At 38.3% G+C, this 27794-nt stretch overlaps 1 protein-coding gene across 2 annotated transcripts; it reads right to left on the bottom strand.

The window, feature by feature from the left end:
• Window positions 1-5188: 5188 nt before the first annotated feature.
• On the bottom strand, window positions 5189-27664 carry PPIG (peptidylprolyl isomerase G). 2 transcript variants are annotated; one of them, XM_054277699.1, is made up of 13 exons: window positions 27549-27664; window positions 19971-20050; window positions 19778-19852; window positions 17550-17657; window positions 17024-17068; window positions 15050-15137; window positions 13927-13956; window positions 13694-13833; window positions 10115-10319; window positions 8265-8432; window positions 7713-7797; window positions 6781-6917; window positions 5189-6464 (listed from the first exon to the last, which is right to left on the bottom strand). In XM_054277699.1, the coding sequence occupies exons 2-13, from the start codon at window positions 20029-20031 to the stop codon at window positions 5345-5347; spliced, it is 2262 nt and encodes a 753-aa protein (XP_054133674.1). In that variant the 5' UTR covers window positions 20032-20050; window positions 27549-27664; the 3' UTR covers window positions 5189-5344. The 2 variants fall into 2 exon arrangements, with proteins under 2 accessions (XP_054133674.1, XP_054133675.1); XM_054277700.1 differs by lacking the exon at window positions 27549-27664 and adding an exon at window positions 27262-27278.
• Window positions 27665-27794: the final 130 nt, after the last annotated feature.

Raw genomic sequence — 27794 nt, forward strand, 5'->3', positions numbered from 1 at the left:
TGTCAGTAAAAATTTATTGATCTTGGCTTAACTGAGGAGGTAATACCCTGAGATGAGATCACTGCCTTGTAAATCTGTACTCAAAGTGTCAGCACGTCAGAAGGCTGGAGGTTGGCCAAGCACATTTACCCTGAGATGAGCTCACTTGGTCAGAGCGTGGTGCTAATAATGCTGAGCTCATGGGTTTGATCCTGCATGGCCCACTCACCTAAAAGCTGACCTGATAATTCTTGTAGGACCCTTCCAACTTGGAATATCCTGTGAATTTACAAATACAGACTGCACAATATGACTTAGAAACAATTATTTCTCTAAATGCAGAAGATGCTAATACTGCAAGAAGCACATGTGGCAGACATGGAATACACTAACAAATAAGCAAAAAAAGTATTTATTTCTGAGAAGTGCTTTGGTACACAATTTGTACATTTCAAATCAAGAATTCATTCTCGCAGCTTACAACTAAATAATCTTCCCTGTTACAAACTATAAATTACAAAATGTCCAAAAGACTATGATTAATTAAAACATACTCTGCTAAATGCTACATGCACAATGCTGCTGGTATAATTAACAACTATTTTAGCTGAAGGAACCCAGTTATCAGCAAGCTCCTCTTACTATTGTTCAGGATTTAATACACCAAAATTCTTTCCAATCCTTTCAACCACTCTTTCCAATAGCAGCTATGGCTAATGCCACATAGAGAATACCTTTTATCATGGGGATATATAGCCATGGCTGACTTCCTGCCAAAAATAGCAAGTTTCCAAAAGTGTTTTACATATTGCAAAATTTAAATTCAAAATCAGGGTGCTGCATTAGTTCAGCTTATTTAGTCCTTTTAATGTCTTAGAACGTCCGTGAGTACAAATATAAATTTAAAACCAATTATATGCATATTCAGCAGTTCAAGATTTCTCCTCTGAACTTATGCATGCTAACTGCCCTATTAGTTTTATTTGAACAATGACTGTCTGATTAAGGAAAGATACTAACTTATTAATAATTTCAAAAAATATACTTTTACCTTTATGTAGTTTTACTATACACTCATCACCTTTTTCATATTTTATTACTGCTGATCCTTTTGTGAGATTTCATACTAGAAGTACAAAACATAATTTCATATGATACTTAAATCACACAAACATGTGAACATTACTTTTGGCCTTTACACAACAAAGTTTTGTTGAAACTGTTCGTAATGACGTGAATTGTTCAAGGGTGAGAAGTAGGACTCTAAACTAAAAGTACATAAGCATCAAAATGGAAAGCTAAAGTTTTCTGCTAGGTAACTGCAGAACTGTAATAAATTCAAATTTTGTAAAATGCAGTTCACAGACTTTTGATATGCATTTTCTTTAATAATTTAGTTAAATATTGTATTATGAAAATTACTATTTTCAGCAAAGGGAAGGTACATAATAGTTCTTTACATTTTCATCACATTGACTCTAGAAGTGTGGCCAACCATGTCTCCCCCACACAAAAAAAAAACTCCTTCAAAACACCAAAACAAAATTAACAAACTCCCAAAAAGAACACTTAAATGGCTGCTGCTTTTATAAAAGTATAGTATGTATATGTTTAGGTTTTCTATTACAAAGAAAGTCCTAAAAGCAGGAATATACATTTTTGCTTATCAGAAAAACAATGAGTCTATCATGCCCCCATAGGTGTTTCCAAAAATACTTTATTTGCTTCAATAAATCAACAGTTCCAGAAAAGGCAGCTAAAGGACTGCTTCTTTTGTTTACATTAACCTAAAATCCGTTTGCCAGGCTGACACTATTACAAATCAGACATTATTGGGGATCACTGCAAATTCTTCAATGCATCTGACAAAGAACACTGCAAGAAAAGCCTGTAGTCTGGAATTTCAAGTACAAAGTGCAAAGTTTCAGGCTAAAATTTTAACAACCAAATAGAACAAAGCATTAGAATGTAACCATTGCCTTTTTTCTTTCTTAAAAACAACCAACTGAAACACTATGGTTAAAGAATTAGCAGACAGCAACACATTTTTTACAGGTAACAGTGTCTACATAACTGCACATTCTATCTATCCACTCTCAGCAAGAATTTCTGCTTCTGAGTTGATGGCAGTACCCAGAGAATCCAGCATAAAGTAACAGTCTCTTTCTAACAGAGTTTGGAAAGCTGCTGTCAATTATAAATTCAGCATTCCAGGTATCTATATGTTGCATGGTATTAGTAAAATCTCAGCATCTATTGTAGATACAACAGAGAAAGCGTGTCTAACCTTTAGAAGTTATTTCAAGCCTGTATGGACACTTCAACATACACTTAGAAAGTTAGTCCACTAATCCCTGCCCTCACTTCACATTGTGTATTGGGATTCATGAATTCCCTGGAATAAAGTCAGTTCTGGGGTACCAGCAGAAAAAGCTGCACTCTACTACTTTCTTCCTGCATTCACAATGAAAGATCACAGCATTGTTTTTACTGCCTCTGGAACACTTACATTCTTCCAAACCAGTCCTCTGAGCAAAAAGTTAATGAATGGCATGACACAGATGTTAAAGATGGCACTGAGCTATACTGTGACTACAGCACAAGGTGGTTCCTGTGAGGCTGACAACAGGAAAGCTCTGTCATTGAGGGAATAAACACACCCAGGACTGCAAGAGCAACAGTCAGTGCCTCCTGACAAGGCAGCAAGAACTGACTAGTGCTTGGGGACATCTTGCTGTCCCTGGGATTGGGCTTAAGTCCCAACACATTCTTAATCAGCATTCTTAATTTCCAGTTTGATAAAGAAAAATACAAATCTGGCAAACCCTCCCTTGTATAAGACTGCAATTGCGTTTCTGTTTAAACTACGTGCTCAGCACTGAACCAATTTACTACCAAATACAACACAGGCAACTGTATCCCACCACCTGCAATTTAGTGTAGCCAGCTTTTGAACAAAACCCAAGTACATTAAAAAAAAGAAAATGGGCTTTGTGCCACCAACTCAGATGAATCTTTAATGTGCTATGAAATAATTAAAGTCCATTTTTATACAAATAATTTTCTGAACTGTAACAAAGTCCATACAAAAGGGTATGCAAGTGCATATTTTAAAATAAGTAGCTACAACTGCAAACTACAATTGGATTTAATATTTGAGATTTTAAACTAAACACAATTTAAAAAAATATTCTATGGATTGCTGTATTGCTGACTGCCTGTATTTTCCTCCCTTCTTCTACAGCAGAGTCAGTATAGTTGCAGACTGTTTTGTTTACATGCTTATACAAGCTTCAGTGATATTGGCAAGAATATTCTCAGTAGTGCAAATAAACTTCTTCAGCAATAGCTTGCTCATGTGTCAGCTCTATTTAAAATAATGAAAAAACATTGCAAAATTTTTAAATGGGACTCTGAAGCACATGGCATGCATAGCACAGTATAAATGGTTAAGCTGTCACATAAAATTTTCTGAAGCCTAACTTCCTATCTTTACTCTTACTACAGTCCCCTAAAATAGGACTACAACTTCTCCAAAGTCCTACAAAGTTCAGACAGAAGAGATCCACTATCAAGGTCTTTGGTTCACTCCTCTGAGTTCTCTTAAGTAACTGCTGTGTCATCCACCCACACGTGGACCAGGAACATTTTTAAACCTTCTGCATAAAATGACCACTGAAATGCAAAATCGATAGGAGATGTTTCTAACACACAGTAAAAAAGTAAAAAAGCACTTGACAGCCAAATCAGCTCCACTAACCATTCTGCTAAGAAGTCACTCTACACACTTTTGTTTTCTTCCTTTAAAAATATTGCTTATGTTGCTCACAATTCTAGGTTTTCCTTTGCTTTCAAGACACAACAATTTTTCTTTAGAATAACAACTGTCTGGACCACAATGTCAAGCAAGCTTCAACATTTCTCCTAATCTGCTGTCAACAAATACTGATCACAAAGTGAAAACGTTAACAAACTCATTACACAGTAAAAGCAAGTTGCGCCATCTAGTGAATGATTTGGCAAAAATTTCAACGATTACAGTATTATTTTGCTTTGACACAGGTTAAGATTAATGTTTGTCACTTGCCTTTACGACTTTCAAGATTTGCCAGTCTTAGATGTGAATAGTTTCATGGACTGAAAGGAGCACTGGGGTTTGTACAGAATCTATCCTTTCAGACACTGCACTGAGTCACCACACAGCAGCTGCTCTTTGGGGATTGCACATATGGGGGCACTGCTGCAGCAGCACAAACCAAACTCCTTCTCTTCCATGTGAAAGGGTGGTGGTGAAATACAAACTGGGGTGGGACCTAGAGGCAGGAGAGGAAAGCAGAAAAGGGAGGGAATTGGTTTGAGGGACATAGTAGAGAACAAGAAGGAATTGAGAGTTACATTCTTTAGAATGAGGGGAAACAAGGAAGAAAGCAAATTTCAGTTAAAAAAAAAAACAAAAAACAACAAAATTAAGAGTATGTTTTAAAACATTACTTGAAATTCTGTTTCAACTACTCCAAAAACCAGTACTGGAGAACTGCAAGAGTTTTCTCATGGACTTGTTAAGAAACAAAAGTTGAAAGGATTTCCTGGTTCCTTATCTGACCCCTGCAAACTCTGGTAATCTGTTTCATCTCTGTGCATCTCACTAATTAGGCAACTGAAGCAGGGCAGTCTGAAGCATTCATTTCTGCAGTAGACGACATGAAAGCACAGAATGGAGAGGTTACAGGGGAAAAAAGTTATGCTGATGAGCACTTCAAATTTTTTTGTACGACAAGGAAATAACTCCCAAACACAGATGACTGCCTTACTACATGAATGAATTCTACTGCTGGCAGTGACAGAATTACAAACAAAGATTTACTTAAATTAATTCACTTTGTGATTACAATAAAAACTAACATAATTTACATCTACAAATAAATTTCCTTAGGATTTATACCTACTGAAAAACAGATGTAGCAAGACTGGAGTAATGAACACCTTGCAATATTCTCCTAGCTTTAAGATGACATGTAGTTTATCTGCAGCTTTCTTCTTCATATATGGAACAAGCCTCTTCACAGGCATCCATTGCTTGCACTGAACTATGTTCATCAGGTAAAAAATAAAAGTGGCATGGAAGTCACCTTTCTAGCTGACAACACACAAGAAGGATACATAATCCAATGAAATATTTAAAACACAGCACACTGTATTACACATGTAATTTGTTTTTCATTTCAAGTTTATTAAAACTTTAGCAGTACAAATGATCCAGGTTTTAGATTATCAAAAGACCAAACTGAAGTCCACATCTTTAAAAAAGGCGTTCCCCAAAACGTCTCTAAAACTTTGAGACAATGGAAACATTAAGTCCACAAACTCATCCATGCCTGTCATCATCTGTTCCAGGACTTGTTTCACGATCAGATTTTTTATCCTTACTAGGGGCATGATCTCTCTCCTGACTCTTTGATTTTTGGTTTACTTCTTTTTCTGCTGAGGATCTGGTCTTTTCCTTTTCTTTACTGCTGCGTGAATATGATTTTTTTGATTCTCTCTCTTTGCTACTTGGTCTCTTTTTTGAGTCTGGACTTCTATCCTGATCTCTACTAGACTTCTTATCTCTGCCAGATTCAGGACTACTACTTTCACGGCTTTTTGAACGCCTCTTCCTTTGGCTTTCACTATCATTCCTCTTATATGAGCTTCTACTTTCCCTGTTTGAATACCTCTCCCTGTTTCTGCTTTGACTTTCATCTCTCTCTGAACTCCTTGATTCTCTCCTCCTCCTGTTCTCTCTTCCTCTGTATTTATCTGGTGTACCTCTCCTTTCTCTGCTTCTTGATCTTCCTCTCCTCCTTGTTTCTCTATCTCTATTCCTTGAATAGTCCTTACTTCGGCTGCGATCCCTGTCCCTGCTTCTGGATCTCCCTCTCCTACTCCTGTCTCTGCTTTTGCTGCGATCCCTTGTCCTGCTGCTGGAGCTGTGTTTCCCTCTAGCATGCTCACGCTCTTTGCTTCTTGACTTGCGTTTCTCCCTGTCTTTGCTCTTCCTATGCTCTTGTTCGTTACTTCTTGAGCCTGCTCTTTTACTTCTCTCCTTGCTCCTACTTCTTTCTTTCTCTCTCCCTCTAGAATCATAGTGCTTTTCTTTTTCTCTACCTTTCTCATGGTCTCTCTCTTTGCTTCTTGATCTTAGTCTCTTTTCATCATGTCTGCTGTGTCTGGTGTCCCTTTCTTTACTTTTTGATTTCTCTCTGCTTTTACTATGGCTTCTAGATTTAGCTCTCTTCTTGGATTTGCTTTTGTTATGCTTGTCATCTTTTTCTGAATTTCTTCTTGTCTCCCTGTCTTTACTGCTGGATGTGTGATCTTTTTTCTTCTCTTTTTCCCCTCTTCGGCTAGGACTTTCAGAAACTTGCCTGTGGTCTGATATTCTTCTCTCTCTCCCTCTTCCTGGGCTCTTTTGATTATCTTTCTTGGTTTCATTTATTTCACTCCTTGGAGAGAAAAAGATACAATTTTAAAAAAGTTTTCATTTCCCTCCACTCTGAAAAATTAAACCAGAAGTGAGACAGCTTCACATCAGATAATTTTTATTAATAACTATGTACTTGCAGTAGCATCGTTAAACTCACACACAATTAAATAATGAAATAATCAAGTCAGCAGCCTAGCTTCTTGAAAGCAATTGTAATAGAAATTCCAAGGTAATAGGCATTACTTTTAATTAAACAAGCAAAAAAAAAAAAAATTAACAACTAAAAATTTTTTTAAAAACCCATATGCATGTGTTCCAGAAAGAAATAATCTTACTTGTCTCCTTTTATCCACCTTTCTCCACTAGAGACTCTCATTCTTTGAGCTCTTTGCATTTCTTGCCTCCAATGTGGAGGAGTTTCACTGCGCCGGAATCGATCTCTTGACCTGGATCTGGAAGGTGTCCGGTAACGCTTGGAGGAAAAGAGAGAAAATCCTGCCTTAGTTTGAATTTCACATGCTGTGACACCTAAGCAACATTTGCACCCCTGGCACTCGCTTCTACAGAGCACCTAACAGGACACTTCACATGTATATACCAAGTTTCCACTGAGTAGTAACTAACTTACTGAAAATGTATCTGACATTTAATTAAAGAGAGAATACACCAACTCTGATCAAATAACTGATTTTAAGGTGAAGTCTACACCAGGATTTTTGTAGTCTGATGAGAGGTTTTCTGCTACTTTTAATTTGCACAAACGCTAATGTTTGTTTACTAACAATGAAGATTTGTATCTTTGACAGGCAATGCAAAAACAATACTTCACACTTGTTAAGGATTTTACTAAGAATTGGAGGAATAGAGACTTCAGTTATTAAAAATATTTGCTACATGCAGCACATAGCATATGGCTTCACAATACTGAAAGAGCCAATTTCACAGCTCCTCCCTGCCAAAAAGGGGAGGAGTCTTCCCCACATTCTTAGCACTGATGTTACTGGTTCTGTGTTCACTAGAACCCTTCTTGAACTAGTTCCACTCACCTATTTAAATATTACCATATTATCTTCAATAAAATATTTTAATGTTTTTTCCTCACCCCCTTCTTCTCTTTTCTGTCCTCCTTCAAGCCTCAGTCCTCAAATCAATTATGATGCATGTATTTTTTTAAAATCAACTATCCCAATGAATATGATTAGTAACACCAGCAGTGAGACTGCACTACCATCGTGCTTATTTTGAAGAACAGATTGCAAACATTTACCCTTGGTCCTCTTCCTTTTATTTTCCTTCCAGATCTGGTGACTAACAGTCTTCTCTGGTATGTTGACTGTGAGTTTGACAGATTACTAAAAATAATTTAAAAAGAATGATATTGTTTGTACAATTAAAAAAGAAGGAAAATCAGTATTACAATCTCTTCAGAAACTAAATGAAAACACACAATTATATTTTACAGCAGACAGTAACATCTACACAGTAAAACTTCAATTTGTGACCACAATAATTTTACAAGATTTCCGGGTCTTAGACTCAGACTGGACAGTTCCAATGCATGCTAAATGAAATGAAGCCAGTCATTATACGTTCTTTACTCACTAAAACCATTTTCAAAGACTAAGCCTTTGTTCTAGGACAAAGACAACAGTTTCCAATAAACGGAGAAATCTATTTTTCATCCAACAGTGCTTACAACATAGAACTGTTCAACATGGAAAAAATTCAACATTACAGCTCTAAACAGTAATGTGACCACACCACTGCCAGACTATAGTATGTGACCATACCATAGTCAGACTGAAACCAGATATCTTACCTCTCTCTTTCCTTCTCTCTGCTTTTTCTCTCTTTTTCTTTCTCATCTACTTTAGGAGGACTTTTCCTCATCAGGAACCGGTTTTCAGGTATGGGAGGAATTTCTTCAGGACGGACAGTAGATAATGGCTGTGCTTCAGTATTTTCATCTTCACTTTCACTGGATGAACTTTATTTTGTATAGAAAATACGCACAATGGGTTATTTGGATGAAGGAAGACCCTTCAATCTATTTAAATAATTCAGAAATTCTCTTAATTCAATATACAATGATACCACAAGAACCTCAGAAAACAGAGCTATTTCAGAAGCAACTTGTTTTCCCCCATGATATATTTGCTCCAAAGTATACAACAGCAGTAGATTTCTGACCAACACTTTTTCTCTACTAAAGACAATGGTGCAACACTGAACATAGACATACTGTCTATTTAGATCAAACTTTTTAGTTTACTTTCTTTTAAAAACACTTTCAGGAGACTAAAAATTCAGATTTTACACTAGAATTTGTAACTGTCTACAGACTATAGTAATTCCAAGCAATTTAAAACTTCTGTGAAAAGGGCTTAGGTGCAGAGAAAGTGTTTAGGCAGCACTGCCCAAAGTAAATGTTTCTTAAATTCCACTGCTAGCTTAGAAAAATGTGACTTGCACTGTGTCCATCATGATGCTTATATCCCCAACCACCTGTTCTGTTTATGCTGGATGTTAGGTTCTGCACATTAAGGCTGGTTGTGAGAGCAAAAGGGGGGAAGAAGAATCCAGAATTTGTTATCAGGAGCTGCACTTGCTCCCTGCATCCTTCTCCTGGACTGTGCTCTCTGCAGCACAGACAGTGGGATAGAGCTCTCCTGTGCTTTTGGTTAGTTTTTAGCTAGCTGAGGCAGTGAATTTCCCTGGACTCTGGTTTTTCTTCTTCTTGGAACTGTTTGAACCTGCACAGGACTGAAAACCCAGAAGAGCACCAGGAGCTGACACCTGTGGCCACCAGGGCTTGGGACACTGCATTCCAGCACTGGAGGGGCTGAACACAGACTGAGTGAGCCCAGTTACAGCCCATGACAAGGCCTTTGCGAATCTGTCATCCATTCAGAACAGTGAGAGGCTTTATTGTTTAATATTGTTCATTTTTTATGCTTGTGAATACTTTGCTTTTTAAATTAACACTTTTTTCTACTTTTCTCCAAGGAAATCCTTTCCCAAACCAGCTGGGGGAAGGGCCACTTGAATCTGCTTTTCTAGAGGGACCTCTTTAGGAGTTTCGTCCCAAATTTGCCCTAAATCACGACAAACTGACACAACTTATCTCACAATGAACTATAACAAAACTATTAGTTTCAAAATAATTCTCAGAAGCAAGACCACTTTCTCAATTTTCTTATCTTCCAGTGAAACTGCAAGAGTTTTGGCATATTAGACCAAAAAACTGAAGTATTAATTACTTAAGAATTATTATTTAAGAACTTACTAGAAGTCAATTTATTAATTTTATGTTTAATTTTGCTATATTCCTGCATAATACATTTTTCTAAGTTCCATCACATATAGTTCAAAATGAATTGTACAGAAGTAAATTTATGGCAACAAACTATCCCTACCCATTTCAAACCTACCACTCCAACTTTTCAAGCCAACTGAAGTGCGAGTTCATTCGTTTACTCCTTTACATGCTGAAGTACATAGGCACATGAACATGACCCTTCACAATCATATCAGAAAATTCATTCTTGTATATGGAAACCAACGACCTCTCACACTGCAAACCCTGCATTGCTATGTAGTCTGCAGCTACTAAGACAAGAGAAAGGTACTGTATGGTGTACATGTAACAAAACAAATCTCAAAACTGACCTTTTCTTGCTTTTCTTTCTCTTCTTCTTTTCTTTCTTATGTTTCTTGGAATTTCTTTTGTGTTTCTTTTTTCGTTTTTTAGATTTCTCTTCTGAAGCACTCTCAGAATCCGATGACGAATCAGATGATGATTCTGAATCGCTTGAACTTTCTGAGTCATTGGACGAGGAAGATGACTTGTGTCTCTTCTTTTCTTCTTTCTTAGCTTTAGATCAGAACAGCAAAGACATATTTTAATATCAAACAGTTCTAAACTAATCTAAGAAAAATCACCCGTCTTGCATCTGTCTCTGTATCTTGTATCCTGGTACGGACAGGACCATTCTCTCCTGTATCTCTCAGCTTCTTATAATTGTGTCATGAGATTACCTCATCAAAATACTTAAGAACAAATTGATATTTTGGAAAAAACATTGTTTCTCCATAGTACAATAAAGGATATGTCTAGGAAAACAAGACATTTTCATAACTTGGACTTATGAAACTAAATCTAAAATTTATACTGTCAAGCACTTGCAGAACTGTGTAAGTTTTCTGATGATATTTTATACAACATAAGCTACATAAAAAGAAGTGGTTAAAATGTATTTATATGTGTTTATTAAAAAATTCTTTAGCTTCAGGTTTCACCTGACTTCATCAAATCACTAATAACAGAAATTTTGACTAGGACCTCTTCTACAAAACTGGTACCAAACTCCCACCTGTCCTTAAGAAAGTTAATGTAATATTTTTTGTTCCACAGTTTTTCTTGTGAGCTGTATTAGCTTAGATAGTCTGTAATAACCTTTCTAAATACTGTGTTAATACTTGGCTTTCTTCCTTTTTTTTTTCTCCCCAGAACTTAAGATTTCCCCTAGAACTTAAAGATCTTCTAAAAATTCTACCACTTGGCCAGTGGTAGAATACCACTATACCATTTTTATAATTTTTTTAAATCTTCTCCTTTTCACTTATTCCTCCAACTTTAAGGAACTAAAAAAAAAAAAAAAAAAAAAGAAAAACAAAGGAAAATATAATAAACATTCCACTTTTCTAGGTGATCATCCTCTCAAACCCCATGTTAAAAGCTTATCAAGGCCTCTGCAATATTGTAATTGTGATCATGGCATCATTCAATTCATAGCATCCAGTAACACGGCTCAGTCATCATACACTCATTCTTAAATAAAGCCAATTCTTCCACCTAAGGAGATAATTTGCATAGTTGATGAAGCACTTCATCTGGATATTCACTGTGTGAAAATCAGATCACCTTTCCTCAACTTTAACCTATGACAAAAACACTCATACCCAGCACCTTGCTTATACTGTGATTCCTTCTGCTAGGGGCATCTTGACATCTTAGCCATCTTACCTGTTAAACCCCAGTACCAGTTCTACTTTCATTCCATGAAGGGCTAATCCCTTTCTTTGTGTTGCCTACTAGACAAACTCATACAATAAATACTTAAGACTTCCTTGGTATCCTAATGTACCCTCCCACAGAAATTCATCACTGTAGTTCCCTCACAGGCAACCTCCTTATTCCTTTGTCTTAAAATGAAGTTCTTAAAAGCAGTCTTCCCTGATAATTGCCTCATAATTCACATAATCAGTTTGCATTTACCTCCCACAGTACTGTACCACAAACAGTTCCACTATTAGATGACTGTTGATGATCTTGCATGACACTGACTGCATCCCAGAAACTGCTCCTATCTGGATTCCCCTCCCAGTAATTGACAAGTCCAAGGACGTCCCCTGCTCCACTTGTGACCTTTGGACAACAGCTTGGCAAATTTGCTTCAGCTGATGTGCTGTCACACTGTTCCTCCTTCTTCCACTGCTTCAGGCCAGGACACCTCATCAGAGGTTCCATGCTGGGCATTCAAAGAACAATTCCAGCCATGCTGCCATCTTTCACAGTCAGCAGCCCATTTCTCACTGGAGGTCCTACACACAGCCTTCCCCTTTTAAAAGCAGGATTCTCTACACACCAGAATTTCCACCATGGTCTGTCACACACCATCTTTTTCACACTGGCTGTGCATTAGGGCCCATCAAGGCCATCGTCTTCCCCCACACTCTGCTCTGCCCTTCACGTGCCTGATCCTGGTGTGTAAGGCTTCTTGTTCTCCAAACATTCCTACTGCCCATCACTATCTAGAACTGAGCCTTATAGCTCCATAGACTGGGGATCCCATCATCCTGCCACTACTCTCCCTCCTTGGCACACCAGGCCAGCTACAGAAACCAGAGCTGCCACGAAGGCAGCAGTACTGAGTCAGAGGTACAAGAACATAGACAAAAAGGTAAAGGCAACACAAGTCAAATCCTTTCAGAAGCCTGATCTCTTTTAAGAGAAGTTAGAGGGAAAACAAAATTTTTGTATTTATTTCACTCACTCTTTGGATGACAAGCACTTTAACGCTCTGCCTAAAGGCTGCAGGTCATCACTGCTCAGTGACAAAAATTTCATTTAGTCATTCAAGAGTCCTAGAGTGGACTTCAAAGGGAGTGTGACGATCCAATGAAGACATCTATGCAAGTGGGCATCTCATTGCTTAGTTGCACCCATTCTGTAGCTGTACCGTTTTATTTTCTAGTTACAGCACCTGTGCATTTCCCAAGAGATGTCATGCTACAGAATACTGTCCAAAAAACCCATAATTGTATCCTAACACATGTCATGATCCAGAGCCTTTCAGAAGTCAGGAGCCAAAAGATAACTCTGCTTTGAATTCTGCAGTATTGAAGAGATCACCTCAGACACCAAAGTCACTCTGCCAAATATCACAACAAATGAGCAACAAGGAGGTGAAAAAACAAGAAGCTGAAGTTCAAATGCTTGTATTTTCCTTTGCCCAAACAAACCATTATTCTTGTGCTTCAAAATCCTTGGTGTAACCCTTCCCAGTACATACCAGAACGTGCTAAGAATGAAACAAACAGAAGCAAACAGAATAAGCATCTTAGCTTTCTGCTGAGATTCTCCATAGTGACAGGAACATCTTAGGTTCTGCTTCTCTTATAAAATAAGGCTTGATCCAAGCTCTCATACCATGTTCAATTCTGCAATGGCAGAGCAGGACATACCTTCCAGAACGAAAGACAGGTCCTGTCATATTCCTCTTTAAGAATAGTTTATAGTAAGTTAAAAAGTGTATGAGCTAGAGGGCCAAATCCTGACTTTTATAATCTAAGTGTCTGTTTTGAAAAGTTACCTTAGAGCAACCAGAAACAAGTTCAATACCTTCCAAAGAAGTATAAGTTACCAAATAAAGTCAGGTTGCCACCAATCTCAGCACAGCACTCTACTTGATATGACAAGTGCTTGCCAGCTTTCTACCAAAATGTAGTGAGTATAAGAAAACTCAAGACAGGAGAAGCTTTGAAAAAAAGCATGAATGATTGTTCTTTAATGTCTTTTGCATCAACAACTTTTAAGTTCTTTAGAAGACAGATTGCTCTGCAATGTCATACACTTTTTCACCAACCATGCCATCATCTATTTCAAGTAAGTTCCTAAATATTTTTATATGCAGCCAGCATGGAAGAAAACAAGAAAATTACCCCATATGTACAGTTCAACTTTACCTTTGGATTTTGGAATTAACTCTCCACAACTCAGTATGCGTACTTCAGCATATGGTTTACTAGATGCATCTGTTTTCTGGTTTTCTATTTCTCTCACAACTTCCTGACCTGAGATGACTTGTCCAAAAACAACATGATGCCTGAAGAACATAAACAAAAGTAAGTAGTCTTAGCACTTAACTTTCTCAAGACACTTCCCAAACAAATGTAAGAAGAAGATAAGACATACTTACCCATCTAAATGAGGTGTAGGTTTAGTTGTTCTGTTGTTTCCAGATTTTAATTTAAAAAGAAAAACAAAATCAGTATTAGTGAGAAGCCATCAGCATTCAAAGCATCTACACATAGGAAGGTGAACATTATTTTGAATGTACTAACAAAATTATACAAAACCAATATATATCAGTCTATGTTAGTGTGCAGTTAAAAATATTTAATGCTTTATATATTATATTAGCTATTCAATGAAAAGCTTTGATTATTAGATTTTACTGAAAAAAACCCCAAAACTGCACAGAGATTTTTAGACAGAATCCTCATGTAGGATATAATAAGTTTCTACTTATTGAATTATATAAATACTACCAGGAACAGATACAAAAGTCTGCAGGAAAAATGCAAATAACCTTTTACACATTAGAAAAGAACCAGAAAACTGGAAGAAAAAGTAGCTGCATGTAGAGATTAACTGACACAGAAGAACTGACTCTCTCTCAGCTTTCCCCCATACTAACATTACTAAGGCATACATGTCAGTTATGGAAGAGTAGAAAACTGAGATGATTAGAGCAATGATCATTTAGAAATCCCAAAATAAAGTTTTAATGCTGACATCCACAAGTCGTTATGCTAACTACAGCCATGAAACATGGGTAAGAGTGATGTATTTTGAGAATATTTTCTGTAGATAATTTAGAATTTAAAAGAGTCTACTGCAATGTATTTTTAGAATTTAAATTTTACCTATAAGTAAGACTGTACTGGAAAGCTATTTTGTGATTAGAAAAAGCCCTCTACTACTTTGGAGAGCCCCCAGAGCAGTTTTGCCACCTTCCTGAAAACAATTTATTAGAGTACTAAGAATCTTACAAGGAACTAACAGGTTTGCTTTTTTGTCTAAGTTAGAACACAGCTACTGAAAACTACTGAAAGCCCTTTTGCACAGAAAATTAAATACAAATAAGCACATTAGGGGTAAAAATGAGCACATTAGGAAAATGGCTACTTCCAGGCAACCTGGTAAAAAACATCAATTTTGGCTTTGCACAGGAGCCAGTCTTCAATATTTAAAAGGATTCCCTTAACAGCTCACAAACAGCAAACCATACACACATTTCAAGACATTTCAATACTTACATAAAGAACTGTGAACCATTTGTATCTTTCCCTCGGTTGGCCATTGAAAGGAGAAATTCTTTGTTGTGCTTTACAGCAAAACTTTCATCTAAAGAAAGTGTTTTCAGTTACTTTTTAAGCATACAATATATGCTTAGGTAAATGCTATCATCTAAGTAAATGAATCCTAATTAAATAAATCTGTTAGCCACTTGAATGAAAAGGTGTACTAAAAATAGACTAAAAATAACAGCTATTTTTAAAACATCATTCTGTTCATTCTATGTAACAAGAAGAAATAGGAATCCAATGGTTTATAGCCTGAGAGGAAAAAAAATTAAAATTTAGTATTCTTGCACAAAAGATCTGTCTCCTACCAACACTAGTAGAGATGTTTAAGTTGTTGCTCTATTTTTCTTTGGAACAGAAGCTGTGTATTAATGATTAATAAATCCCTAATTTTCAGGCATTTTGTTGTTTTGTTTTTTGGGGTTTTTTAAGTACACATAGAGAGTTTGATAGGAATCCCAAACAACTTGTTTGTCTGACAGACAGAGATGAATTTATCAAGTCAGCCATTAAGAAAATTAGTTTAACTTCAATGAATCCTACTTCTTACGAGCAAGGAATTGTTAATAGTTCAAACTAAATCCCAATGAAATTATGAAATGAAAAAAGCGTAAAATGTAATCACTATTCTTCATATAAGACTCCTGTAAGAAATAATTCTCTTCCTCTTTTCCCAAAACAGCAAAAAGGCTTTTAGGGGAAGGAAATTCTGCAGACATGAGGACATTTGTTCAATACTGTTTGGATACAGATAGCAGGAGGAAGTATTAACAAAGAAAAATGTACAATACTCATAATGCTACTAGCTATGAAAGGGACAGTCCCACTCACTCTGCAATCACCCGTACAATAGCATCAAGTGCCAACCTAATCCTACGGTGCACTGGTTAATTTACCCGCAAAAGCAAAACTTTCCACAAATTCAGTTCCATACTGTGACCAGCCAAGTTGAACAGCCAGCCCACTATTACCAGAAGATAAGTGGAGGTTGTGCTCATTTTTCCATTTCTCCCAGCCATACATCTCCTCAAATCCAGCTACTCATTTGTGTTAGTTCTTATGCTTGCCAAGCTGGATCCACTCACTAACATGGGAATATAGAAATTTTTTTTGCTGCAATAATCTTTAGGCATTTTAGCAGGCTGAATCAGGCTAAAGTTTGATGGGAGAGTCAGTGCAAGGTAAGGCCTCCTCCCTCTTTTGACAGTTGCAAACTGTTGATTCCACTCAAGTTCTGATATAAAGTTGCAGCCTGGCCCAGCTACAGCAATGAATAATTACTGTGTGTGCTGCAAGCTTAGACAACAACCAATGGCAAAAAAAAGTATCTGGGAGGGGAGAGGGGTTTAACCTTGCCTGGGTGGCAGCTACCAGCACCTGGGCTTAGGTGTAACACAACAACTGCTCCAATAAACAAGATGCTCCACTACATTCTGGGCAAATACAGGCTGAGAAATGCAGCAACTATAGCTTCTTCTGCAGCACTGGCTGAGAAAGCACCAGGACTGTGAGACAACTAAAGGCTCTACCATCTTGGGTTCAGGAAAGCAGGGCGCTGTGTTTTTTAAATAAAAATTTGCAAGGAAACCCAACCCCATCAACACTTTTCTCCTTTTCCCTCAAAGAGAAGATCATCCCCAGCTTTTAGCTAGCTGAGCAAGCCAAAAGTAAATATCTAAAACCAGCAATAAAAATGTAAGTCTGGTAAAAGGGACAAATACAAAGGAGTTCAGTTTTAGTTTTTTATTCATTAAAATGGTTAATATCTTAAAAGTAAAATAACTTTAACAGGACAGTCAAAGGCCTTCAAGACCAGACAAAATCTTTTTAAAAAATGGAATTCAGGTTTACAGCACAAAGACTACAGAACGTAAAGGTAATTGTTTAATTTAACACCAAAACAGAACAGACAGATAGAACTCTTACCTTCAAAAAAGCCACCATAAATGGATTCTCCTCCTCTGCCATTTCCTTAAAAGAGGAAAAGTGAGGGTTAAAGTAGTGATTAAAAGAGTTACATTATGCAGAAGGTACTTCATAATACTCATGTAACTGCATCCAAGTCACTGACATTATTCTTCAAGATATGCAAACACAATCAAGATGCATCTTTGTAATCCAGAAGCAAAAAACTTGAAAAACAGTATCTTCCCATGTATTCACTCTTTTATTTCCCAGAAGCAGATACACTATTTAATTCTCATGCTGCAACCTTTCAGTAGCAGGTATTTGGTTCTCTGAATGATTGAGATAACTTGAGCAAAAGTGGGTGAATGCACATATAGAAGTTTATTATACAAATCCTCATGGAAAGGATCTCACACAGAAGAAAGAGGAGAAAGCAGTGATATCTGTCAGAGAATAATTAATTTAAGTAAATGGTTCTATATAGAACTTCTGCAATGTTTTATTACATGAGTGGCAAAATTTTCTTTAAAGATTCATGTCATACCTTCACTGAAGTCACCTCCTTGGATCATAAAATCTTTCACTACCCTGTGAAACAGACAACTTTTGTAATGCAATGGCTTTTGGGTGGACTTTCCTGTACCCTTTTCACCTAAAGAAGAAAATGAACAAAACCAAAAATTACTCTCTGCATCTTCATTACAAAAAAAGTTCTATGTAAAGCACTCAATCAAAATCATCTTCTGTGCTCTGAAAAACTGGCCTGTGAAGCAGACTTACCTGTAAGAAAATGGCATTTAAGAAAGCAGGGCAGAAATTATTTTCTGTCTCTACAGTTAACTAGAAGAACACCTTACTGGCATTAGTATACAACTCTGGTCACTGCCATGTAAACTGATGGAAGCTAAACATCCAGTTTACATTTATGACAACTGGTATTGCTCAGATACATGCAAGAAACAATCAGAATTGTACTTAAAAAACAGCAAGGCTAAGGTACCATAAGAAGTTGTAAGAAAACCATAGAGGCAGGGGGAAGGGGGAGGACTTTCATTCCCCCCTCACTCATTATGACAATGCCATCTTCCTCCCTTGCATCAGCTTTGCTGTTTAAGCAAACTCTGCTTCAGCTACAACACAACGGCCTCTCCCTGCTCAAAGAGAGAGGATTTCTGCTGAGTTAGCCACATGAATGGCTCATGGGGGGTCCTGTGAAGGTAACAGCAAGGTAATCAGTGGGACTTCTCAGGGAAGACCACTTCCTCTTCATACTGGCAAACTGTTAGACAGCATCTTCCTATAATCTTATTCTGAGCAATTCAACTGGAAGCTTTTGTCAAGGGCAGCTCCTCTGAACTTACAGACTGGTGTCTCCATATGGATTTGAATATCTAGAAAAAAATCCACTTTTGATAGAACTCTGATAAGTGTGAAGCTCTGTATGTTCCACTAACTTGGTGTATGCCAGGAAAACATGGAGCGGTGGATCCCTGTTTTACAAAGGCAGCACACACTTTTCAAAACTTCCAGAAAAAAAGATGAGTAAGAAAAACAAAAATTAAAAGTTTCAACAATTTGCTGATGATCAATATCAAACTTTTTGCATGCTTTTCTCACCATTCTTACATGTGTTAAGGCAGCAGAATAGTTCAGGATCTGAATTTGATTATGGATATCAGCAACAAATGCTGAACTTGATCATACATGTTGCTGACCTGAAATGCTGTTGAAGACTTCAATTCACAAATATAAGACAGCAGTAGAGAGTAACACCTTTATTCAATAATCTGACTTTTGTGAGATTGACAGCAGATCAAGAATGCCACAGTCACCTATTAACATAGTCATAGCCATTAAAAAATCATTAAAGTTCAAATTTGTTAACAATTTTTGATTATTTGATTTTGTCAGGTTTGATTAAACCTATTGTCAGATCAGATAATGCCTACACCTGAATGGTGTGCTGCATGATCTAGTAAACTTAACATGAATGCAATCATGTGTCCACACCTGATTCAGATCATATTAGTACTGCTGAGGGATTCACTATTAACAGCTACAGACTCTTGACCTGAAAAATAACCAAGCTGGATGGAAAGGAAGCAGAAAAAGCTAAGACAGAAAGCAGATACACTATTTATGTATTCACAAAGTTATTCTTGCAACAATAAACTCAAGTTTTGCTAAGTTGTCAGCATTTGCAACAAAAGTATGCAGTCTGCAGGAAAGTAATTCTCTTTGTAAATGTTTCCAAGGGAGAATCTCTTGAGTATTTTCCTCAAGAAATACACTTTCAATAGGAGTAGAAATCACCAGTACCCATCAAGAAATTAAAATAACAGAAGATGAATAAAAGCTTCACCTTTCAAATTCCACAAAGTATCATAAGACTGAAATGTAAGTCTGCATGGTTGACCTCTTGTTGGCTACCTTTCAAGACTGGATGATGTTATATAATGTGAACAGTAATATCTGTGCTAGTAACAGAAAATCAGCTTACTGTGTCTGTATTTAAAGGTGGTTAGTATATACTCCCTGCAACACACTAAGCCAAAGCTACAGTTGCTTTGCTTTACATCGTATTTGTCGGCTCACATGTGCACCATCAGCTAAATATCTGGAGGTGTCAAGAAACAATTCTGAACTTACTTCCACATTTAAGAATATGTCACAAATAATAACAGACATCAAACTAATTAACGAATTAACTAATTAGCTAATTAACATGGCATTACATTAAAAATTACAGAGTAAATAGTAAAATCTACAAACCTGTGCAAAGGCAGCGAAAATTCTCACATGTCTTTGGACACACATCTGAAAACAATTCAAAGACCACTCTTCCAGCTAGAAAAAAAAAACCCAAAACACCATATTTACTGTGAAGTTAAAGGCTATTTGTATTATTCCTATACATATCTCATATGAATATCATGCTACTGAATTGACACTTTCATTTTCTTACCGGGTACATTGTTGATGGCTATGTCAAAAAAGCAACGCGGTCTCTGGACCTTTACTCCCATGGCTTCAGAAGTCTAATTACTGTAAGCAATGAAAAAAAAAATTTAGTTTTGCCTTCTGTGCACTGAAATCATGTGTAAATCAATACAGGTGTAAGGCATTACAAAAGTCAATAAAAACTGCAGAAAACAAACAAAAAATCCCAGACAGCAAACATTAGTATTTTTTGAAGTTCAAAAAATGCAAAGTACTTTAGGTCATTTTCATGTGTTGTAGCCCCAAATGAGTGATTTTCTTCATGTTTGCTGTAATAACATTAAACTTGAGTGCCATACTTCAGGTGGGGAAATACAAAAGAAAAGATACTGTGAGATATGGGCAAAACTTTAGCATTCAATTTCAAACTTCAAAATTCAGTACTTCCTGGATTCCTGTCATAGCAGTTACCAGGCATTGCTCCAATTAGGATTCAAACCATTCTTAACAAGAAAAAATACAAAGGTGTATTTTTTTCCACAACTGCTGCTAAGTGAAATTGTTTTGGCTTTTCATTGTCTCTTTTCCTTTTATGTCATTGTTTATCTCTTGGAACACCCTCATTGGTATCATTTAAAAGGTGTATAGATGCACAGTGCTGCTTAAGGACATGGTTTGGTACTGCTAGATTTACTATTGGACTCAATGACCTTAAGGTGTTTTTCCAGCCTAAATGATTCTATGATTCCTTAGAGAGAATTTTAATGCAACTTTTGCCTTAGACTATATAAATCCTTTTATTTTTGTGTAACAAGCTATGTCTTAAAATTCCATTTGCATCTCCAACATTCCAACATTATGTACAATCATTTTCGTTTCCTTTTCTAAATCCCTACCCTCTCTGAGTAACTTCAGACTGGGAAAAAAAACCCAAACAGTGACAGCAGAAGTATCTGTAAGACAGGAGTACCTTTTCCAGAATTTGGAATATAATCCATACATTTTCAGTCCTAATTATTTTTTATTGCCAGAAAATATGGCTCAAATCTAGCTGATACACCACACACATCTCTCCTAAAGCTTCACTCATAGCTGTACCACAGAACACGCTTGAAAAATTCAATTGTTACCATCTGTCATTCTCAGCATATGAACAAGAGGCTGTAAAAAACCCAAGACAGCAGTATAATCATGTTAGCCTATATTCTCCCTACTTGTGCTGTCACTCCTAACATTTTGCTAAGATTACGCAGCAAAAATCACAGGAACAATGCAGGACTGGTTTAAATTAAACACCACTCAGTAGTTCATTATTCATGTGATTTTAGCATGAGAAGATTTTAAAAAAATGCAGAATCTTGCTAGATATTCTCTAGGTGCATAACAGATACATTCATACACACAAGCCAGACACTGGTCCAAAGCAGCAGGCTTATGTCAGCTTGCTTGAATTGAATTAGCATTTCTCTCCTATTAGCACAACCAATTTTGTGGCCAGCAGGGAAACAAGCAGAGAAGATGGCCATGGCTGAAACCTTGGATGCCACAGGTCAGCAGGAGGCTGCCCAGGTCAGGCAGCCAAGGCAGGCAGGGGGTGCCATGGCATGGCATGGACAGGCTGCTCTCAGAACTGAGACCCCCCCAAAGCACAGCACTCACTGTCAGGGGCACAACAGACCACACAGCTGCATGGGGATACTTTTTTCAAATAAATCTTTCACAATAAATGCTGTCCTAAATATTGTTTGGTGCTAGAACTGCCAGTTTTAACTGAACTGAGACCTCTAAGGAGCATCAGTACCACAACTGATTGGCTGCTTGTACTCAAACTTTTAAGCATTTAATTCTAATGCTTAAGTGAGAAGGAATTTCCTGCTTTACAAGCAGTTTGCTTGAGAAATGTAGAGGTATGTCTTTAACATTTACATACAGTATTTTAGCCAAAATAAATGACAACTATCTTAATACATGATAGGTGAAATAATTAATACCTGACACATGAAATAATACATGAAATAATTTTTATTTCAAACACTGATAATGAGTAAAGCTACATTGTGAAATAAGTATAAATATACCTACATCAGTCAATTTTTAACTGTCTTGTAGATGATGGGAGAGAGAAATCAGAAATAAAGAATTCTGCCCAACTCCCTATCCCTACCAAGTTTTCTCAATTTGATGTTTTTCTACCTTAACATTGTTTTATGAACAGTGGAGCAAACAAAGTTAGTCTATATTCTCCAGGTACCTCCAGTGTACCCTGCACTTTCCCTAAATCTTCCAATAATATCCCTTAAACACCAGCTGCACTAGATTCTAAATGACAGGTAAGGCAACGGGTCAGAATGAACCCCCTGAACTGACACCAGGCCAAGCAAATATATCTCGCTCTCAAGCTCATGGTGCCCAGAAAACCAGGCTAAGAGATCAGTGACATTTATCCTACCTACCTCACAAGTCAAGTGAGTGTTTCCTCTCCAATATACTTAAGGATACTTTGCACTGTTATTTCAGCCAGACCTTTTCCTGATGTGCTACAGGGCAAAGTACCAAGTTACAAATGGTCCTTAAAAGTAATAATTTCTATTCATGTACTAACACCAAACACAATCTTCTACATACTCATTGTTTAAAACCTGTCCATATTAAAAGGGGTCTGAATGTTGAATACAAAATCAACAAAGAAAACCACCAACAATATCCCAAGGATAAAGTCAGAAAATATCAACAATGAAGTCAGAAAATCATAAGCTCAGTAGCACAACATGTCTGATAACAACAGGGCTTAAATAATTTGCACTATTTCTCTCTCAAAATTTCTTTTCAGTTAGAACATGGATATTCTTAACCTTCAATACACTGCATTTTTAATTGTGGACTTGATGGAATTTCACTAGTGAAAGGAATATGAATTTGATGTCAACTCAAAAGATACTTCCTATACACACATTCAAAAAATGTGCTATGCAGGACAATCCTGTAAGTTAGCTCACTTCTTCCTTCCAAAACTCCAAGAAAGGACAAAATATCAGCCCAAGTACTACTCTGAAATTTACTAATTATTCATCATTCTCAACCACCTTCTGTTTGAAGAGGCTCTTATTTAGTCTAAGTAGAATCTATAACCAAGAAAACTCAAAGCCAACCAAGCACCTAGAACACCACTTTAGCATATATAAACAAAGGGCTTGTTTCTTTTATGTCTGAAAGTAAAATTACAGTTCAGCCTAGAGTATATTGGTGTTTGTTGATGACTACATCAAAAGTACTCACTCTTGTCAGAACAGCTGCATCCACAACCAACATTTCACCAACTGTGTCCCTCAGGGCTCACATTACTTGACACCTCCATCAGTCTCATTATTTTATTTAAATATTTGCAGGATAAAGCTGGCAGCTCAAAGCCAGGCTGCCAGCAGCTCTTCTCCTCCAAAATGACCTGTGCCAATGGGAAAAGATAACTATTCCAAACTGTTCACAAGCATCTTTCCACCAGGGATTATCACTGATATTTGTTGATGTGCTTAAAAACACATCTTGGGGAATTTTATTTCCAAAATCACCCGTGCCAGCAGGGATCTGGTAATAGTACTTTTTAACACATACTAGAGCATTTTGACTGAAGAGGCCAAAAAGCACTCACAGATGCACATCAACTGAGTATCAGCACGTCATGCAGCCCAAAGGTGACAGCAAGCAGCAATACAGCAGTGTTTGCTCATTTTATAGAAGGAAAAAACAACCTTCTTTAGAACTGTGCTGAACTACTGATTTGTTTCAGTCCCAGTACACTCCAGAATAGTAAGCAAAGACATACTTAGTAGGAAAAAGATACATTGTGTCCAATTCCTTCACTCGCTTCCCCGTCACCACCAGTTCTCCCAGATTTTTAATTTCTCCTTTACTTTGCCTTTGAATGTGCTTCTTTGCATCAACCTACAATTACCCGCACTGATCTTCATTCAATGCCCAAACGAAGCAAAGTACATAAATCCACATTGCTAGCATTTTGTTTCACACCATCTAAAGGCAGCAAGACTAAACTACACTGACACATATTTCAAAGACAGGCATGCAGAATCTCCAGAAATGTATTTTAATGCAAATGCACAAAGTGAACACAGAGCATATATTCTTTAAGGCTGTGGCTGCAGTCACTTGAAGGCAATATACACGTGGGCTGATACTACAACAGAGGGTTCCTACACCCACACGTTTGGCTTGCACACAAGTGCCTACCTGGCTGCACAAAACCCACCCTTTCCTCCATCGAACGATACAGCAGCAGTACCTACCAGCCCAAAGGGATGGCAGAGGCACAGACTAAAAACGCTACAAGTTCTTTCCAGTATGGACTAAACTAGAAGTGAATTTATTATTTTGAAATGGGAGACATGAAAATTTGTTCACAGATCCATTCCTGTGACAGAGCTTGCAGCCATGTTAGCATGATTCCAAAGATGTGAACAAAAACCTAAACACATCAATCCTCCATCTCCATAGTTTCCTTAGCATTTTTCCATAAACAACACCATCTTTTCCTCAGTACTTCATGATCTCAAAACTCTGAATTAGCAGCAATGACATCTAGGGAAATGATTTTTTTTTTCATTTCACTAACCAGCAGCACAGGATTTTTGTTGCCAAATTTAGGAATAACGTGCTACCCTAGAACACATTTCAGATTTAGGATGACGTCTTTGCAATCACATGGATTTAACACACCTATAAGAAAGAAAATATCTGCTTTCTACACAGCTCTATGAAATTTATGTAGGAAGACTTTCAAGTCATCATTAAAAATCATGTATTATAAGCTCTCAGTCTGACAGAAAAGAAAAACCACCTATAAAATAAAACTTTCAACATTTTTGCAGGCAAAAAGGGATTCACACCACTTTTCACCACGTCTCCTCTCTACAACAATGTTAGAAGTATTTACTGGACTACCAACATAGAATTTGTTTCCCTCTAAAAAAGGCAATCAGACACCTGACAATATCAACTGTTGTCTTCCATGGACCTGAGACAAGGGAGACCTTAGAAAACATCTGTCACCCTTAGATAGGCCCTGACTAAATATGCAGTACATAGTCCTAACCCTACTGCACTGGTAAATCACTTATGCCACTTTCAGTATGATTTCTTGCAATTATGAACATGAATTTAGTCTTCTTGTACTAAAGAATAATGAATGCACACCCAGTTTTAACACCCCAGCTGGGAGAGCATAAAATTCAGCTGAGAAGGTAGTAACATTCTGAAACTGTTTACACAGAAATACAGGCTCCTACTGGATCATCCCCTTTATTTTTCTAGAAAAGGGATTCCTTCAATGAAAAATGCTAAAATATCCAACCATGCTCTTGTCACTTGCAACTAAAAATCTATGTTATCAAGTCTTAGCCATGATTTTCTATTATCTAATTTACACAGAAAGTGTAAATTTTCCTAACTTGTGAAAAAATACAGGTGTTTTCTGTAGGTCTGTACACAAATAAGTGCACTTGTTGCTGTGAGTTTGAATAGGCTTGGATCCATGAACTTTTATTTTAAAACTTAAGAAGTGTTAAGAAAAGACAAGTTTATGCTCTGCATGAAACAGGGAGAAAACCTTTTACAGGGTGCAATCTCCAAGTCATGCAAATCCCAAAATTAATTTCAGCAGTGGAATCCTTTCCCACCTGTTACTGAAGACGAGAGTAAGGCAAGACAACCATGCAACAGTAAGAGACAGCTCTGAATGCTGACCCATATTTGTCAACATAACCAAAAACCTTGCTGTACCATGTCTTATTCTTGTGTTCTACCCCTTTCTCTACTCCTCTAGATCCCTTCCATGCTCCATCCCAGCCTCTGACCTAAACCTCACTGCATTAGAAGATGGCCACATCTTTTCCCTGGCACTCACTGACTCTCTTCCAAATGGAAGCTGGCTCCTAAATTACCATCAGAGAAATCATGCTGCAACACACTAAAATCCTTCACTCTGTTACATATTTTCACTCCAAATTCCCTCATAATCCCCAGATTTTCTGGGATCCTGTGAGGAAAAAACCCCAAATCTTCTTTTGATAGCAGCTTAATGACTGCTAGCTAATGAAAGCAATAATGTTTGTTTCACAGAAGTGAAAGAATGGGAAGTCTTAAATGAGAAATGTAGTCCCAAAGGGTGCTCTCAGAGAACTACTAATGCTGCTATCCTTTTTATGCTACCCCCAGATCTACTGCACATACAGAAAACTACATTATTTCTGAAATATTTCTAAATAATTTTTACAAAAGGATAAATCAAACTCTGTGAGTTTAGACGAACTAATGCTTCATAAATCATGTCTAACCTACAAATTGCTACCTTATTTTTATCGTGGTAGCACCTAAAAATCTGAGCAATGCTGGACCCCAATGCAATGGGAATAGTGAAACAAAATGGTGGGAAGAAGATTTAAAAAAACCCAATAACATAAAACCACACCAAAAAAAACCCCGAAAAAAACCACTAGTAACATTTATCCTTATCCAAAGAACAGCTTCTTCTGCTGACAATATAGAAAAAAACCACAAAATCTCCAAAATATTCTCTCAAAAAAAAAGCAGCTTAAAAAATAGACTATATGCAAAATAATGGTCTGACATGTCTCTTAAATTAGATCTCAGACGACTACTAAATATAATTAACTAAACCAGTCAAACATTAGGAAACTACTAGCCAAAACAACTTTACCATTACTTATAAATTTTCTAATGGTGATTGAACTTAAAGGCAATGTTTAGCACTACAACAGATTCTCTGTCCAGTTTCAGTGAGCTATTTCTTAAGTCTTTTAAGTCTCTGAAAGCCTCTTCAAGGCCTCAAAGTACAACCATATACACGCAGTATGTCATGGATACAAACAAAATGAAACTCAATACTCATAGAAGTCTTTGGAACGCCTTAGGAAATCTCTAAAAGAGAGATGCAGAGGAGCCTCCTGCCAAGACACAGTAGCCCCTACAGGCTCCACTTTCCTAGGCGAGGCCTGCAGAAGGGAGAACATGTGGCAGGCAGACAGCCCCGCTCCTTCCTCGTCTAGGGGAGGAGAGAAGACTCATTCAAACTCCCCAGGCAGCACCGAGCCCGAGCAGGGCGCTCGCTGCGGGCACAGGCCCGCGGCCAGCCACGCTGCGGAGCGGCACAGCCGGCCTGCCAGAGCCGACCCCCGTTGCGATGCGCGCCAGGCCCGTGTGCCGCTTCACCCACCCTACCGCTCCCGCCCGCCTCGGGCCGCACTCGCGGCTCCTCACGCCGCTTCCCTCCCGGGGGCCGCCCTCACCGGGATGCGCCGAGCGCCGCGCTCCGCCTGTCCCCCGCACATGGGCGGCCGGGCCTTGCGAGGGGCAGGTGCGAGGAGGCGGCGGGGGCGGCCGCCCCAGGCCCGCTCCGAAGCGGCGGCCGGGAGGGGCCGGAGCTCCTACCCGCGCCGTGACCGAGCTCGGGCCCCGCGGCGCTGCGACCTCCTCCTCCTCCACCGTCCGCCGGGCCTCCGGCGCGGCCCGGGCGAGGGCCCTCACTCTGCTGGCCCGGCGCCCGGCGCTGCCCGGCGGCGTGGCCGGCACTCACCCGCTGGCGGCCCTTGAAGCCCCGCGCTGCTCAGCGCCGCGCTGCCGCCATGTTGGAGCTGGTGCGGCACGGACTGCGTCAGTGGCGGACAGGGCGGGAGCGGCGACCCGGGGGCGGCGCGTCGGGGGCGGGCGGGGGAGCGCGGCGGCGGGAGCGGCGTTCCCCCGGCCCGGGCACGGTGCAGGGGTCGCGGGCAGCGATACAGCCCAGGCCGGAGGCGCGGGCCGCTAGCGAGGAGCCCGAGTG

This window comes from Melozone crissalis, unplaced genomic scaffold, assembly GCF_028551555.1.
Source record: "Melozone crissalis strain CALT ecotype California unplaced genomic scaffold, PUWL_Pcris_2 ptg000023l_1, whole genome shotgun sequence".
Taxonomy (NCBI): domain Eukaryota; kingdom Metazoa; phylum Chordata; class Aves; order Passeriformes; family Passerellidae; genus Melozone; species Melozone crissalis.